This window comes from Pholcus phalangioides, unplaced genomic scaffold (genome assembly GCF_987345545.1).
Source record: "Pholcus phalangioides strain wild (caught in Gottingen) unplaced genomic scaffold, Ppha-v1.0 ptg000007l_1, whole genome shotgun sequence".
Taxonomy (NCBI): domain Eukaryota; kingdom Metazoa; phylum Arthropoda; class Arachnida; order Araneae; family Pholcidae; genus Pholcus; species Pholcus phalangioides.
Window position 1 is genome coordinate 3,215,845 of NW_028301600.1, and position 18,032 is coordinate 3,233,876.

An 18,032-nucleotide genomic window follows, 5' to 3' on the forward strand; every position below is an offset into this window, starting at 1 on the left:
TTCCATTAATGCCATGTTCCTCTTCATCACTGAACATAATTTCAAGATTCCAACACGGTTTCTTCAAATCCTCTTTATCCCATGTTCGCAGATTGTCTATTTGATACAGAAATCAGAAGCTATTGCTGTGGTTTTCCATATGCTGGAATTTTTAAATATGTTCATCCTCACTTTCCTAAGAGAATTTCTTTTTTTTGTTCCTTGGGCGCACTTCTTTGTCTGCAAGCATTGTTAGGTCTGTAATAACACCATTGACTCCATCAGACCTCTTGTTTTCAAGAAATACAGGACATTTTTGAGATTCATTGAACTTTTTAGATCACATGACTTTGTGTAATATTTTATTAACCATGTTTATTCTAAACATTATCTCATGCCAGGTGACTAAAAAGCAAAGGAACTTGAAACTCAGCAGTTTTCAAGCAATTCTCCAAGCAGCGTTTTTGCCAAAAATGTCAATTTTTTTTATCTTGGGAGGATTCATACACAGCATCATAAATTTGCTCAGTATAGTGAGGCTTGCCTGTCTTTCCTCAACTATATTTCTACCTCTTTATTGTCGGAAATCTACAAAAGAATTTCTCATATATATGAATACAGATATTTCTCTGCCCCACTTTTGTCAATGTATTTAGAGAGTTTTTAGCAATTTACCCATCTCTTTCTTTCTCTGATCTTTTCAGTCATGCATTGTTTTTCCCATTATTTTTCTAAAAAAAACCCTGTCTAAGCGCCATAAAAATGTAACACCACCTGGAGTAACATTGTACCCGAAGGATACAACAATTATTAACAAGTAACCTACGTATGTTCATAAATGTCTGTTTCTTTCAAAGATGACTGCAGTATCAATATATAGCCTGAAAAATGTGCCTGGTATGTCTTAAAATAACATAGACACCCAAAATTATTTTCGATTAAATGTGTTCAGCTAGCAATAACTGGCTTGTTTGCAACAGGATCTTGGGAAAGGCGGCTAGATTCCCGGAAAATACTCTGGTGCATTTCAGGTGCGGGATCCCGGTAGAGAAACCATAGCGGATAGCAATTGTGGCTGTGGCGTTAGCACCAGTCAGCCAGTTGATGGATGAGTATTTTTTGGGGAAGGGGTGTTCGTTGAAAGTTCTATTGCTCTCGGCTCAGTTCACCATGGTTGGTGCCAAATGGACCGATGTTATATTGTCATCGCCAATTCACAAAGATTCCACCTTGTTGTCCCTATTGCTGTATTGTATAGTAATATTTTGTCTGAAAATATTCACCTTTGAAACAAAGCCTTAAAAATCTCCCCTCTTTAGTTGATGCTCCCTTTCTTTCAAACCGAGCACGACTCTGGTCTATCACCATCTATGGGCGATTTATTACCTAGTGAGTTGACTGGAAGTGTAACTGTGTGTGACCTAATAGTCTGAGTTTGTATGTAGTGTTTGATTTTTCAGTGCTGTCATCTATATTTCAGAAGTGAAATGAGTGATGTGTTATGATTGAATTACATTTGTACTGTTTGTAGGTCTGTTGCTCTGTGGCGAAACCCCCATCTAACCAGAAAGCTAAAAATTATCAATTAAAAAATGAGCAGAGCGCAATAAAATGCACCTCTCATGATGTACATTGTGCTTGGTTTCAAATTATTAACCAGTAGATTATTTGCTGATGACTGTAATTTACCATATCATTCACCATGAATCTTATCAAGAACTTCTTTAACATAACCTGGCTTCCAACACAGACTGGTGTCCTGATGGCAAATGCCAATCAATATCTCTAAAATGGTTCACATGAAAGTTACTAGTAAATTACTTCTTCTTGATTACTCGTATGCCGTCAATAATTTAACGTTATCCCAAGTTTCTCAAATCAAATACCTCAGTGTCATGATCTCAGTGGACCTACGTTGGAACAAACATGTTAACTGCGTTTACCAGAAATGTCTAAGCAAACTTTTCTTCCACCCCGCCACAACCTTAAACACTCCACTCAGGATATCAGACTACTTTGTTACCAAACTTATATCTTCCCTGTTCTTTCTTACGGCGCTGAAATCTGGGACCCCAACACCTCCAGTAATATAGACAAACTCGAATCAATCCAAAATAAATCCGCTCGATTTGCTCACGACTACTGGTCATCTTCTGTGTTCGAACTTGAAAACGAACTTCATCTCCCTCTCTACTCTTCATCTCATCTCTTGATTAACATTGTTATATAAAATTTTCCATGGTCAATTCAACATAGATACTTCTGGTATTTTAGCTAAACCATCCTACATCTCTAGAAGACTCGACCATTCCCTTAAAATAAAACCTATTTTTGCTTCCACTGACTGCTTTAAATACAGCTTCTTTCCTCATACCATTGGTGAATGGAACAAACTCCCAAGCTCTATTGTCGAATTTCCCAGTATCACTAGTTTTTTGTCCAATATAAAACAATAATTTGGTCATTTTCAATCACATACTCTTGTATAGGCCCCAGGGCCAACAATATTGTATAAATAAATAAAAATAAATTAAAACTCTTTCAGTAATTTATAAATACTTTTCAAAAGTTGGACAGGCAAATTTCTAGTAGGGAAAAAACGAATCACCAAGCATGATGATGGTATGGTGACAATCGAACCACATTCATTGTAGAGTATCATAGGAGCATTTTGAAGTAGTTTATTACTGTTTCACTTGACAGCCATGCTTTAAGATTGGAAAAAGCTAGTATTCCATAATTTCCACACTACCTATATAGTGTGTAAAGTCATATGCTCTTTGTTTTTCTACTCATTTTGTGATACATATATTTCCAATTAAAAAAAGTATCCAAATAATGTGCACATTTTTAGATATGTCATTTCTTTTACTAGAGACTGTATGTACAGAGAATTTAATTTTTTTCTATGCAGTTTCTTTGTCCTCTAACTTTAGATTAATATTTTTTTCCTAAGCCCAAAAAAAAAAAAATTACTTGTTTCTGAGAGCAGAATTTGCTGAGATATTGCTGATTGAAAAGAAAGGGGACATCTCGGAAAGGAGAAAAATTTAGTTTATTAAAACTGCAAAAAATGATTTTTCCCCCTCTAGTTTGTTCCTTAATATATGCTCTGTTCTTTCCCTTATTTTCAGTTAAATTTCCAGCTAATATTGCACTTAGAAACAGGATAATTTTTTGTGGGGGACTCGGAAGAGATGGAAATGATTTTTTTATTGGAACATGGGGACCTTATAAAAAATAAAATTTTGTATATCAGTACACATATAGGGATCGCCCTAGTAAAAGAAATGATATATTTAAAATGCTCTAGAGTATTAGGTTACTTTTTATAATTTTAAATTGAAGTCCATCGAAAAAATTTATAGAAAGTACTTTTTTCCAAATGCTTTCATACTGTATTTAGTTTTTCATTCTACTCAACACATCAAATTCAAAATCGTAGGAAGAATAAATTTTCTATTATTTTGTAATATTATGTGGTTTTTCAGTCCAAAAGTAAATTTTAAATTCAAATTTTCTATAAGCAAATCATTTGTGTATCATATATGATACACTTAATAGTCGTAAAAAATCTGAATGCTGAAAGCTAAGCCAGGGGTTCTCAAATTGTACCAGATGAGACCACAAGTGACGGACAACTAGTTTTTTTAAATGTTAATAAAATTCAGATGTTTAACCCTAGTAAAAGTGTGTACACTGCTTCCCACAACATGTTTGTTGACAAATGTATAAAACAAATTGTGGCTTTCTTTTCGTGGCAAAATAAATATTCATTATAATGTATTCAACATATTTAAATTGGTAAATATATATATTTTGTGGAAGAATAACCTTTACATAATGATACTCAGAAAAATAACTAATGAAGAAGGCAAATACAGGAAAAAATCAAAACTCCTTATGCATTTCAACATGCTATGGGTGTCATTTTCAAAGGATACGAAATATCACGATCGAGGATCCTACTAGTTTCATTACCTAATCTTAACTCTCAGTTGCTCAGTGGAAAGAAAAATATACGTCTGTCCAAGTCATTCTTGTCACAACGTTTGACTTGACGCATATTTTTCTTTCCACTGAGCAACCGAGAGTTAAGATTTGGTAATTAATCCAAGTGGAATCCTCAGTCAGCATGATATTTTGTATTCTCTGAAGACAACACCCATAGCATGTCGAAATGCATAATGAGTTTTGATTTTTTTTTCTCTCTTTCTGTATTTGCCTTTTTCGTTGATTTTTCTGAATATTTTGTTAGCTTATAGTGCTGAGGAAATTTTCAAGCACCAGGTTAATCAATTCACTGCACTAAATGATTAAAAATTTTTTTTTTTTTTCAGACTGATTAGAACTAAAATAACCTACAGAAAATTTACATCATAATTATTTTTTTTTTCACAATGGGGTAGTGAAAGGGTTGAATATTCAAGCTGAAATAGCAAGTTGAGTGTTTAAATTGTGATTCAAAATCCTTGAACAATTTTATTGTGATTAAATAACTTTACCATGAAAAACCTAGTTTAGGAAGACCACTTGTAACAAGTTTTTGTGATGACAGGCAATTGCAAAGAATGGCTTAGTCTCAAAAAATGTCTGCTGGAGGTATAATTGTGTCATCAGTTAAGGCTACCTCAAAAAATACAGTTCATAAGCCTATTAAAGAAACTGGTTATTTGGTTCGCAAGAGAATGACTCTTAAACCACCTTTCAGAAGCATCTCGAGCGTATATCATAATGGGCATATGTCTTATAGTTGTATGTATTATTCAGTGACAAAAAAGCAAATGAAATCTCTTTATGATCCGGGTAGGTATGCAAGCTAAACTAAATAAACTCGTACTGAGTTTTATTAGCTAAAAAAGCTTGCGGTATGCTGAGCAACAATTACACTCAATGCTTTGTAAGAATGCACTGTCCGAACAAAGCTGCTGTGAAACATAGGTGCACAGATCACGAGTTTACACGTGGCCGGTCCGCGACGTTTTGGCATGATGACATGAGTTTACATGTGGCCGGTCAACAATGTGTTAAGTTGGTCTAGACCATTTCCCTAATCTCTTTGATTCTCGACTTTGCCCATTAATTTTAAGTTATCTCCGAATTTGCTGATCCCATCAATACCCTGGTCGAATTTATTGATAAAAAATGAAAATTATGGGACCAAGGACAACTCCTTTAGGAACTTCTGACATCTGTGCAATCAGATCTGCAAGGATGAATTGAGGAGCTTAGTTTCAAAATATAACATTTCAATTTTTTTTATATTTACAGTAGAAGTAAACGTATTCGTCCGGAATATGTTTGTTTTACAAAAGTCAAAAATATCCTAAGTGGTAGCATACAGGAATGGTGGAAGAATATTTAAATACTATTTTTCTTGATCCGCATTTGAAGGGGAAAATTTACATTTGAATTTTGGAAATGTTCTGTTTTGAAAGAAAATTGGTAGAAATGTCAGCTTGTAATGAAAATTGGAGCTGGTCAAGTATGACAAAATAGGAAATTTCCATGTCACCTGTTGATTCTAGAAGGTTTTACCTAGCCCAGGAAGGTACCCTTACTGCTCTCTCATCATTAACATATGAAACACAATCATTCTACAGTGGAACCTCCCGCAACCACTGATAGAATGACTGAATAGAATGAATTTTGAATTACATCGACAGAACTCAATGTATTTTACTATTCATTAATGGATCTTATATATACAACTCTCACATCAATTTTGCACTTGGTGCTCTGCTGTTTCCAATTTGGTTATTTGTAATAATGGTATTTGTCTAGTTATAGTAACTTTTTAATGATCCTTCTGCTGGGAAATTAATATTATGTGTGAATATAAGGCTCACCTGTTTGAGATACTTGCCTTATTTCATTAGTTATGTGCAATTGATATCAAAAGTATTAAGTGTCAAAATAATGTGACTTGACTATGTCTTTAGAAATGTAATGACATAATTTTTTTTATTTTCAGCCTAGTTATGTACCATCAGCATATTTTGGACCCATGTCTTTGCCTTCTGCAATGAATCCATTTTTTGATCCCAGAGGATTAATGGTATCAAGGTTTTATCCTGTTCCGAGAGGCAGCTATCCTTTTGATGCTGTAAAGTATATTTTTATTTATTTAAAGTTTAATTCTCTCTGAAGAGTATTTAATAATTGAAGGTTTTGCTTCCAGAAGTTCTGTTTTGGCACTTTTGAGTCAAGTTTCATTTTCTTGTTAAAAATATATATATCCTTCATTTTGTACTAGACAGGTAACTCCAGCAGTTAGTTCCTACATCTCTCAATAGATAGAGCTAACATCATCATAGCATTTGGGAAAGAAAGGGGCAAAAAAAGGGAGCGGACTGTTTCTTATCGAATGGAAGAAAAATGGAGCTACCTCTTTTTTTCAGCAAACCCTTCAATTTCAAAGTTTATTTTTAACTTTTTATACTTCAGTAGAACTTGGTATGTTGGTAGTTGTTAATTTTCGAAATTGACTAATGTGACTTTTACTGAATACCATTATTGTAATTTTTTTATAATTATAAATAATGATAGGGGTAAAATTTGTCAAAGAATTCCACAATCCCACCTGGCACCACATTGACCTCATATTCATACAGTATGTCTACTATCAGTGACCAATAGCTAATTCCTAAACTCTCATTCTTATGGGTAACCTCTAATAACAAAAGTTTCAAATGTTGTCATCTGTTATGCAAAAGATGTTTGTCAAAAAATATATATTTCAGAATGGGACCATACATTAAATTTAATTTGGTAACTGAGTCCTACATGTGACACTTGGTAAATTCTTCATGCAGTAACATGTAGAATGAAAAATTTTTTTTTTCTTTGACCAAAATTGACCAAATAAAAAAATTTGGAATTGTGCGAGTTTTAGGCAGTTTCCTTATCTAATTTCCTTATCTAAATGACTTGATCTGTCAAGCTCCAAGGAGCTGTGCAAAAGTTTTTATCTAATAACCAGTATAATTTTCTTTCAATTTTATTGAATGACATGAGTTGTTATGGTGCTCGTTATTTAATAAATTTAAGTAGTCAAAATTATTTCTCTTAAATATGGTTGTGAACCCTCTTCCCCATCTATAAGTACAATGGATGCTTGAACTTCAATTAGCTGTAATTCAGTCAGTTTTGGTTATAAAATAATGGATTGTTGTTTTTTTTTTGGTTTTGCATGTCAATGCATGAATTTTTGATAAATGTAATGTACAAGATCCAAGGCCACATAAAAAAAATGAAATTCATAATTTTCAGGTATAACTTTTTAAAATTGAAACAGCTCCTCAGAGATAATTGACAACATTTGAAACATTTTTTGTGATTATAAGTTATATGCAATTTCTAAATAATTAGTCTTGGACATAAGTGAACCTTGGAACCAAGCCTCCCCATATTGGCAATGTTCATCACCGGGAGGGGGAAGCCCTAAAAATTTTTTTACCATAAATCTTTTTTCTAAAACAAATTTTTATAACATACACAAAATTTATTCATGGCTTTTTTTAAAATTCAAGTCAGTTTTCCTTAACTTAAAAAAAAAAAATTGTGAATCTGCTATTCTGTGTCAAACTAGCAGTAATACCTACCACTGCCCGGGTTTAATCACAACAGTACTGATGGGGAATTGCCCACCTCTGACTTGGATGGCTTCTCGAATGACAATAAATCACCAGGCAAATTGAAATGTGTGCTAATAAATGCCAGGAGCTTGGGTAATAAGAAAGATTTTTTAGAAACTATGATATTTGTGGAGGGCTTGGATCTTATAGCCATTACAGAATCTTGGGCAAACGATGGGGATGAATCTTTCTTACACATCTCAGGATTAGATGCTTTTTTAAAAAATAGATCTGATAGGAAAGGGGGTGGAGTGTTGATATACGTGAAATCATGTTTGAAGGCTAGGGAGTGTGACATGAAGAAAAGTGATATTGAAACTACAACCTCTGACAATATAGTTCGGTGAATGAAGTCAGAATGACCGATCTGGCAACACTGGCGAAGAAAAACGCTGCACATGCATAGCGGCAGGTGTTGACCATCTTCCGCCACCGTTGTTCAGTTGAGCGTCGTTTGTGTTCCGTGAAAGACTTGTTTTGCAAAGTGCTTGTTTAGTGCGTTGGTTCTTAACTGAGAACAGGAAAATTAACAGGAAAATCCACAAGGAATTTCTACCTGAGGGAATGATGATGAATGCTGCAAGGTACATTGAAATTTTGACCTGTTTCATGAAACGTCTATGCAGGGTACGACCTCAGTACGCACAACAAGGTTCATGGTTTCTTGTTCACAACAATGCTCGCCCTCACACAGCCAATATCGTCAAAGAGTTCCTGGAAAAAAAGGGGGTGGTGCAAATTGAACATCCACCATACTCACCAGATCTCCATCCTCCAGACTTCTTCCTATTTCCACGACTCAAACTCGCTTTGAAAGAAAAGAGATTTGACGATATTCCTGACATCCAACGAAACGTGACGAGGCTTTTGAACTCCATCCCAAAAGAAGACTTCTTGCAAAGTTTCCAGGACATGTATAGGAGATCTCAGCGGTGCATAGTAATGGGAGGTGACTATTTGGAAGGACAGTAAGGCAACTTTCGTTAACATTTCATCTACGTTAATGTTACAGGACTATTCACCGAACTTTATTGTCAGAGGTTGTATATGAGTTGAGCTTGAAAACAAAAGACATCATAAACTTATTGTTAAGGTTTGTTGCAATCCACCGAATAGGGATCCAAACTACATTATCAAATTTCATGATGAAATTTCCTACATGTGTAAGCGTAAGAGGGTTATCATACTAGGGGATTTCAATTACCCAGGTATTGATTGGGCGAACCTTTCATCTAGAGGTCAGTATGAAAGAGACTTTCTTAAGTTGGTGCTCAAACGTTTTTGTATCAGCATGTATCAGAAGCCACTAAGGGTACTGCTATTTTGGATTTAGTTCTTACTAGTTCTGAGGATCTTGTTGAACATGTTTCGGTGGGGAAAGAGTTTTCTTTCAGTGATCGTGCCGTTCATCAGTTTTCTCTAAATTTTCTTTGGGTAAGGTTGATAACAAAAGACTGGTTCCTTGTTTTCAGAGAACTAACTTTGATGTTTTGAGAGGAAGGTTAGCCGAAGTTTTCAAAGGGCGGTTGGAATCAGTAGGAGTAGTAGGTCAATAGGAAGAATTTAGTATGAAGCTGTCCGCTGTTTTGCACGACGTCATACCCTTTTTTCGAAAGAAGCGTATTTGTACATCGCACCCTCTATGGTTCACGGATAGTGTGTGTAACCTTTATCTTGAAAAGAAAAGAGCATTCAGAGAGTATAAAAGTGGACAAGGTGACCTAACATTGTTTATTGATAAAAGAAAGAGAGTTGAAGAAAGAGATAAAGGATAGTGTAAAAAAAGTTGAATCTAGGTTGGGAGATAACATTCGCTCTGACCCAAAATCATTTTTTCAATGTGTCAATGATGGATGTAAGGGGACAGTCGCCCCCTCTCGATAGGAGGTTCTAGGTTAGAGACCAATGTAGGCATGTGTAGTGCTTTCAATTACTTTTTTGCGTCGGTTTTTAATGGAGATAACGATATTCAATATATGGGTGTTGCATGGGGTAATAAAACCCTTAACTATATTCAAGTGGAAGACGTGGAGGTCCTGAATCTTCTAAAAAATACATGTACACGCAAAGCACCAGCACCAGATGATATCTGTCCTCAGAGAATGTTTAAATGAATTGTTGGGGCCAGTCGCACAGATATACAGGAGTAGTGTTCCTGAGGGTATTGCCCCAAGGGATTGGAAACTTGCTAATGTTGTTCTGATATTTAAGATGGGTAGTAGAGAAGTTGTGTCCAATTATCGTCCAATGAGTTTGACGAGCTCCCTCTCGAAAATGTTGGAAATTATCATCAAAAGGCAGTTTGTGAAGTGGATAGACGAGAATAATGTATTGTCAGATAATCAGCATGGGTTCAGGAAGGGGAAGTCATGTGTAACTAACCTCTGTTGCTTCTATGATCACGTGACTAAAGCTTTGGGTAAGAGCAAAAATGTAGATGTTGTTTACCTTAATTTCCAGAAGGCATTCGATCGGGTCCAACACGGTAAACTCTTGAAGCGTTTACACGAGATTGGAATTGGGGGCAACTTGCTGAATTGGATAGAATCGTGGGTAAGAGATAGGTCGCAACGAGTTATGGTGAACGGGGAATTCTCTGGTTGGACAGGCGTCACAAGTGGAGTTCCTCAAGGAAGTGTCCTTGGCTCCATACTTATTTCACTTTTTATTCATAAACTCGATCAGGGTATCGATGGGATTACTAGCAAATTCGCAGATGATGTGAAGCTAATGGGGGTAATCGGGAATCAAAACGATAGGGAGTTGCTCCAGAGCAACTTAAACAGGATTGCAGCATGGGCAAATGAATGGAGCATGTTGTTTAGCGTTGACAAGTGCATGGTCGCTCACTTTGGTTCGAACAACGCATCGTTCTCCTACGAGTTGAATGGTGTTGCTATCCTGGATGTAACTAGGGTCACCGATTTGGGAATTCTCATTGACGAGCGGGTTAGGTTTTCTGAACATTGTTCAGCGGTGGTCAAAAAAGCGAATAGAATGCTCGGTTTCATTTTCAAAATGGTCTCTTCGCATTCTCCTAAAGTCATTCTTCCGCTTTTTCGAGGCATAGTTCGTCCTGGACTGGAGTATGCTGTAAGGTAGTGGAGAACATACCTACAGAGGGACATAGACTTGGTTGAAAGGGTGCAGAGAAGAGCTACCGGTGTCCTTATTGGCACACAGGGATCGAGTTATGAAGAAAGACTTATTTTTAAAATATGCTTACATTGGATGAGCGCAGGTGTTGGGGAGATATGATCAAAGTGTTCAAAATTTTCAACGGGATGGATAGGATGGACCATGAACTTTTAGTACACCGCCAATCAACTGCTTTTACAAGGGGACACCAGTATAGATTGGTATGGGACAATGTGAGGTTATGGTGTCGCAGGGAATTTTTTTCTAATGGGTTGTTAATAAATGGAATAGCTTACCCCCGGAGGTAGTAAATTGTAACAAAATTGACACGTTTAAAAAGAAATACGATAAACATGTTGGGGTAAATTGAGAAGCTATCCATACTTAAAATAAGACAACTATAATATTGATTATGGACATTGTATAATATTGTTTATGGACATTGTATAATATTGTTTATGGACATTGTATAATATTGTTTATGGACATTGTGTAATATTGTTTATGGACATTGTATAATATTGTTTATGGACATTGTATAATATTGTCTATGGACATTATGTAATATTTTATCATGTGTATATATTTATAATTTTTGGATTGTGCTATAATTGGGTTGCCGTATTTTTGAATTATATGACATCCATATTTGTTATGGGCATCTTTTTCTCAGCCACCTTGTTTGGCATTTTACCTGTTATGGCATATTTGTATTTTCTTTGTGTACTGGCAGCATTATAAAAGCGACAAACCATTGTTTGGGAACCAAGGTATCAAAATTAAGCTATTGTTGCTGGACAGTTTTTACTCTATCAGGCATTTGCTCAACTCTGAACTTTTAAAGTAGTCTGTTACAGGCTTGTTTGGTGCACATACAAAATTTTTTCACAGATTGGTATTGAATTGTAGATTTTTATAGAGTACACGCAGGCAGACACACAGAAAATAATTTTTTATATGTATATGGATGTGAAGTTTTTCATTTTGCAGTGCCATCTGCGAGTGATATTTGAACTTTCTTTTATTTATCAAGAAGAACTCTAGGCCGTGATAAGTTATCTTAGTGTAAACTGTTCCTTTTTATGTCAAATGTTCATTTGTTACTAGTTTGATATTTATTCTTTGGAGATGCAGTCTTTGCATGTCATTTTGTATTCTATAGGATTACGGAATTCAACCTATATAACAATAAAGATTTCTACAATCCTTTTTAACAAAAGTTTCTAAAAAAACAAAACAAAAACAGACTTCCATAGTTTTTCCTCATTGGTCATAGTTTCATATTTTATGGTAGAAATCCATAGAAACTATAGAAATTCCATATTAGTTGGCAAGTATGAGTAATTGTCTATTGAATAATAAGATTGAACATCTTCAATGAAAGCAGTGCACATATATAAGAACATATATTGTGCTCACTTTTATCATTGTCCGATGGTGAATTTCTAAACTGTCTATCTCTGCGTTTGGACACACAAAACTGGTTTTTGACAGGACACGAGTTTTACTGTCCAAAACCTCAAAGCTAAAGTTAGACATGGAAACCCTATGGACTTTTTTAATGGCAGTAAAATACTAAAAATTTAGTTCTTGCACATCAAAAAAAACTATCAATCAGTTAACCATACCAAATCTGTTTAAAATACCAAAACTGTCTGAAAATTAAAATGTACTTGACTGTAGGTTTTGATTTGTCACAAACTTGTCCAAAACCTGTCCTTAAATGCCAAAATACAGCATAAAAACAAATATACTTTAATTTTATTTTACGAACACACTATAAAAACTGCTTATAATTTTCAAAACTTTGAATAGCCTCAAAGTCAGGGTTGGCAAGATTTTGGACAGTACTGTAAAAACCATGGTGAATATTTTGGTTTTTACTGTCCTGTCCAAAACTGTCTGAAATTTCCATCTTAAAATTATATATTGAAAGTAAGGTGTAAAGTAAAAATGCTTTTAACCAAATAAAAGATTGCAAATTTGAGTACAGTGTTCATACAAGCAGTTATGTTTGATATTAATTTATTATACGGATTTTCAGCTTTAAACTATCAACTTGACAAATAAAATGATGCTTTCAGATAGTTTGATTTTTGAAAGGATGACGCCGCTCTCCACGACCATACGAAGGTTTTAACTGGCTGTTGTGAAGATGAATTTTTGGAAAGAGAAAATTCAACTGCCTTTGTCGAATCCGCCTCCTTTCACTTTCAGGGTGAACGCCCTAGACCACTAGACTACAAACGCAATGAATCTCTCAATCTTTCCTTGGAGCTCGTGTGCACTGAAAGGGACCGTACATGGATGACAGGACCAGACTCGGGCCAAGCCCACAACTTCTGCAAAAAAATTCATCTTTGCAACAGCCAGTTAAAACCTTTGTATGGTGGTGGAGAGTGACGTCATCCTTTCATAAGTTGCCATCTGGTGGCAGCGTCAGCAGTTGTGAGCTTGGCCTTAGTCTGGTCTGGCTGTCCATGTACGGTCCCTTTCAGTGCACACGAGCTCCAAGGAAAGATTGAGAGATTCGTTGCTTTTGTAGTCTAGGATGTTTACCTGGAAAGTGAAAGGACGTGGGTTCAATTCCTGCAAATGCAGTTGAACTTTGTCTTTCCTAAAATTCATCTTCGCAACAGCCAGTTGTTAAAACCTTCGTAGTTTTTTTTTTTTTTTTTTTTTTGACACATTCTGAATCTAAATTGCTTTTTTAATTTGCTTGTGGGGTTTTATTAGTACAGTGGCGAGTCCAGATATAATGAAGTCCCACTAAAACGTGAAACGCATTCATAATACCTGATATAATCTATGATAAATATTCAAGTTTAATGAGCGAAATCCACTTGAAGCTATGTTTCTCAACCTATAGTTCATGGTCTAAAGGTGGTCCTTAGACTAGAAAATTTAATTATAATTTAAATAAAAATTATTCACATGTGTCAAATATATTGACAATATTCGTATATGTTTTTAATAAAATATTTGAGATGAGTGTTACCAAAATCAATAGATCTAAAGGTGAGTCTCAGCTCTTAGATGTATTACCGATTTATGTCAGGCTATTTGAAAAATGAATTATAAAATAAACAGGATGTGATAGAAAGTTTATTGCATTGAGCTAGAGGAAACAGTAAATTTTTAGTCAGAGTTTTGGAATATTTTATAAAAGTCAGCAACAGATGCTGTGGCAGTCTGAAAGAACTAAAATACTATTTGTAAAATATTTGCCATTTCAATAGTTTAATCTCGCATAGTTCTTAAAATATGCAGAAATTTGTGCAAGCGAAGTGTTCCTAGAGTTCTCCAAGGAATTAGTCATTGTTGATGTTTCCAGTCTGTAAAAATTTTTCAAACAGACCCTTTGTTATACCTTTATTCGGACCTTCGGTCACATCAAACTTTTATTGAAAATTGTAGCTCATTTCAACAAACTGATTTAGGCGGTGGAATTTGAAGACAAAGAAATATCTGTTTCAAAGAATAAACATACTTGCACAGGAAAAACTGGCAATGAAAAGATAATTAAAAAATCATCTTTCTCAATAGCTGACAACAATGATCATTTTGGAAAAAACAGCTTTATTACTCGGTCCTAAATTTAATTTTGTAATGAGTGGGCTTCCGGCTGCTTGCCTCCAATCGTCCAAGTTCACTAACCAATTCACACATCAAACTGGTATTTTGTGTTCTTCATTCATTTATGTGTGCAGCTGAAACGCTATTTAGTTCCGGTGTTATCATTATACATCCGATTGAATATATTTTTTAGTTGTATAGATGCAGAATTATTTTCCATGTATTTGTCTCTATTCAGCTTATTTGTTCTGTCCTTTAATTGTATAGTAATTATTCTCTGAATTCTTCCTGTTCATCAGTATAGATCCCCAATGATCTCTTGAAGAATTTGCTTTTTAATATCATGTAACGTTTCATCATGATTAACTTTCAATTAGAAAAACAGCAGGACAACAATGTAAAGAATACAATTTCACAGACTGTGCTTCCCTACACCTCTCGCTGAACACCTGCAGTACCATGTGCTGCTGAACTTTTTACTAATTTCTAAATTCTGTCTAAAATCAATTTGGGCCATGTGGGATAAGACGTTTGCACAGGTTTCTGTGAATTTCATTCTTTGACTGTTATGTTGTTGCTCAACTATTTGCAGCGACAACATGCATTTATATATTATAAACACTGCATTTTAATTTTTATATAACTGCATCACCATCTGTTGCCTAACTTTGTAGCTAACTTCAAAATTATGTCCACCTTAAAATTTACTGTTTTCTATATCATGATTCAGCAAACACGACATTTCTATTGCTTCACTGTTTTTTTATTTTTTCAATAGTCCAGTCATTTTTGGGATACTTTGTATGTGACATCGTATGCAGTCGGCCCCACTTAAACTAATATCAATGATTCCAGCATCCAGTACATAATAAATTGAGCGGACACATTGATGAACAAAGACCCTTTAAGAAAATCCTACGTATGTACTGTGCCATCAACATTTTAATCACCTTGTTGCACCATTAATGTATCTTTAAAACTAATAAAAAATTAATAATTAAATTTAGTTCAGGGGTGGGAACTCTGCGCCAATTGCGCCGCACTGCTCCAAAACTAATATCTTGCACCATCCTGCTCCAATAGCGTATTTTCGCATTTTTCTGCACCAAATAGTGAATTTTGCTTCAGTATGCCCGGAATTTCGGAAAGGACGCCAAAAAAATTTTGTTCCTGCTAGCCACGAAACGTTTCTTTACGAGAGAGAAGAGCGTGTTTTATTCCACTATACTTAAACTATCGACCCCTGATCGGGCTTTCCATCGCACAACCCCGGATATTGTCCGTGATCGTGAAACTGAAGATGGCTTGCAATACCTTTCAGCTTTAAAGTGCAAATTCGAGTGTTTCCGTTTAAAAAAAAAAGTCGTCACTGGAAGCAGCAGAAATTACTGTAGTCGATTGTCATTGTGTTAAATCCCGATGTTTCGTGAAAAAAATTTTCATTCCGGGAGTAAAAAGCGCGTGCCCGCCGAATTACGAATGTTAGTTTAGAAACTTTGCCGAATAACGAGCGTTAAATCGCTAATTTTGCCGAATAACGAGCGTTAAATCGCTAATTTTGCCGAATAACGAGCGTTAAATTGCTAATTTTGCCGAATAACGAGCGTTAAATCATCAATATCGCCAAATAACGAGCGTTAAATCGTCAATCTCGCCAAATAGCGAGTGTCAGATCGCCAATCTCGCCAGATAATGAGTGCTGAATCGCCAAACATCGAGTTGATTGTTCCGAAATTCTCTCCAATTTTGCAACAATTTCTTTCCAAGTATAAAAAAATTAAAAACTTATAAAATTTTTTTAGCTCATTTGAAGTGCTGCTGTTCAAGGCAGTGCCCACAGTAAGCAAAAATCATCTTAAATAGACGGGTGCAAAAAATTTTATGATAGCCGCTGTTTCAAACAAGGTGTCAAAACGAAGGTTTTTTTTTTTAACAACTGGATGTTGCGAAGATATATTTTGGAAAGAGAAAATTCAACTACCCCTGCGGGGAATCGAACCCATGTCCTTTCACTTTCCGGGTGAACTCTCTAGACCACTAAACTACAGAGGCACAGAATCTCTCAATCTTTCCTTGGAGCTCGTGTACACTGAAAGGGACCATACATGGACGGCCGGACCAGACTCAGGCCAAGCTCACAACTGCTGACGCTGCCACCAGATGGCGACTTACACAAGGATGACGATAAACCTTTGTTTGATAGATGTGAGTGACGTCATCCTTGTGTAAGGTGTCAAAAGCTTAAAACACCAAAAATCAAGCTGACGAAAAGGTGTTTGATAACAAAAGACAGTGAAGTTTTATTTTGAAAAGGGTTGAGGGTTAACGAAAATATTCTTGTTAATTTCACTGTTCCAATTTATAAATATCTGCTCCGAATCCCATATTTTGCTGCTCCAAATCCCGAATTTGCTGCTCCAAAACTGCTCCAAATCCTGAATTTTGCTGCTCCAAAACTGCTCCAAATCCTGAATTTTGCTGCTCCGAAATGGACTTAGTCACTTCCCACCCCTGTTAGTTGTAAATTACGAAAATTACTTGTAAGAAAATGACTTCTGTATTAAATTAAACATTTATAGCAGGGGTTTTCAAACTTTTCCCACCCATGACGTCCCTTCGAAAAACCTTTGTCAGGGTCGCCTCTCTGCAGCACCTCAAACATTTGAGGTGCACGGTTTGAGAACCCCTGATCTATAGGAAGAAAATTACGTTAAAAATATCTTTCCTAAAATTGTTCCAAAAAAATTTTTCATCTTTTTGAAGGAATACAGTAAATTTATTCAAATTGAAAAATATTTTTGATTTGTATTTCTAATGCACTTATTTTTTTTTTCAGAGACTTAATTACCAAAAGTCAAGAAGCAATAGTGATGCGATGGGTCAACATGTTGGTTGGATGATGGATAGCAGATCCCGCACTCGTGCAAATTCAGTTGGGTATGTACATTCAGTTTTTCTTGTTTTTAAATCTCTGTTTTGCTTATTCAGTTTTTGAATAACGTTTCAGTTGTGAAGGTTTTAACAACTGGCTGTTGAGAAGATGAATTTTTGGGAAGAGAAAATTCAAGTGCTTTGCGGGGAATCTAGTGGTCTAGGGTGTTCACCTGGATAGTGAAAGGATGTGGGTTTGATTCCCCGCAAAGTCAGTTGAATTTTATGAATTTTTTTACACTTGTGCTTATCTAATCACTTCTTAACCCTTTCTCATGTTTTATAATTTTTCTATTCCACTCTGATGTTGGATGACATTTAACACACACGTTTTTTCTTGTGCATTTATTTGCTTGGTTTGCAGTTTCAGCCTATTCAACACTTCAATTCTTTTATGTAATTTAACGTAGATAATTAAGTCATCGGATGAGACTATAGCTTTTAAATCTCTTTTAAAACTTGGTAGTATTTACATGTAAATCATCAATTTCTTTTCCATTGAAAAAAGAAATGAGTAGATGGGGACTAGTGGCCAGGGTTGGTAAAAAAACCAAAAAACTGGGTTTTTTTTGTTTAAACCAGGTTTTTTGTTTTAAATAATTAACGTTAAAAACTATAAAATTTCTAAAAAATCATTCAAACTTCTAATAATTAATTAAAATAAAATGTTTATTAATGTAATTAACACTATTCCCATATTAATTAATCAATAAATATTTCTTACATTTTAGCAAAAACCAACTTTTTCAGTTTGATTATTTTGATTATTTT

The 18,032-nt window shown here is 35.1% G+C and overlaps 1 protein-coding gene across 3 annotated transcripts in view; it reads left to right on the top strand.

Moving 5' to 3' along the window:
- LOC149084801 (la-related protein 1-like) overlaps positions 1 to 18,032 on the top strand; it is a 232,126-nt gene that overhangs the window by 126,870 nt on the left and 87,224 nt on the right. For all 3 annotated transcript variants that reach the window (XM_089232541.1, XM_089232542.1, XM_089232543.1), the window contains 2 exons: positions 5,954 to 6,085; positions 17,167 to 17,267. In XM_089232541.1, the coding sequence (XP_089088667.1) occupies positions 5,954 to 6,085; positions 17,167 to 17,267 (233 nt within the window). The remainder of the gene's footprint in view (positions 1 to 5,953; positions 6,086 to 17,166; positions 17,268 to 18,032) is intronic.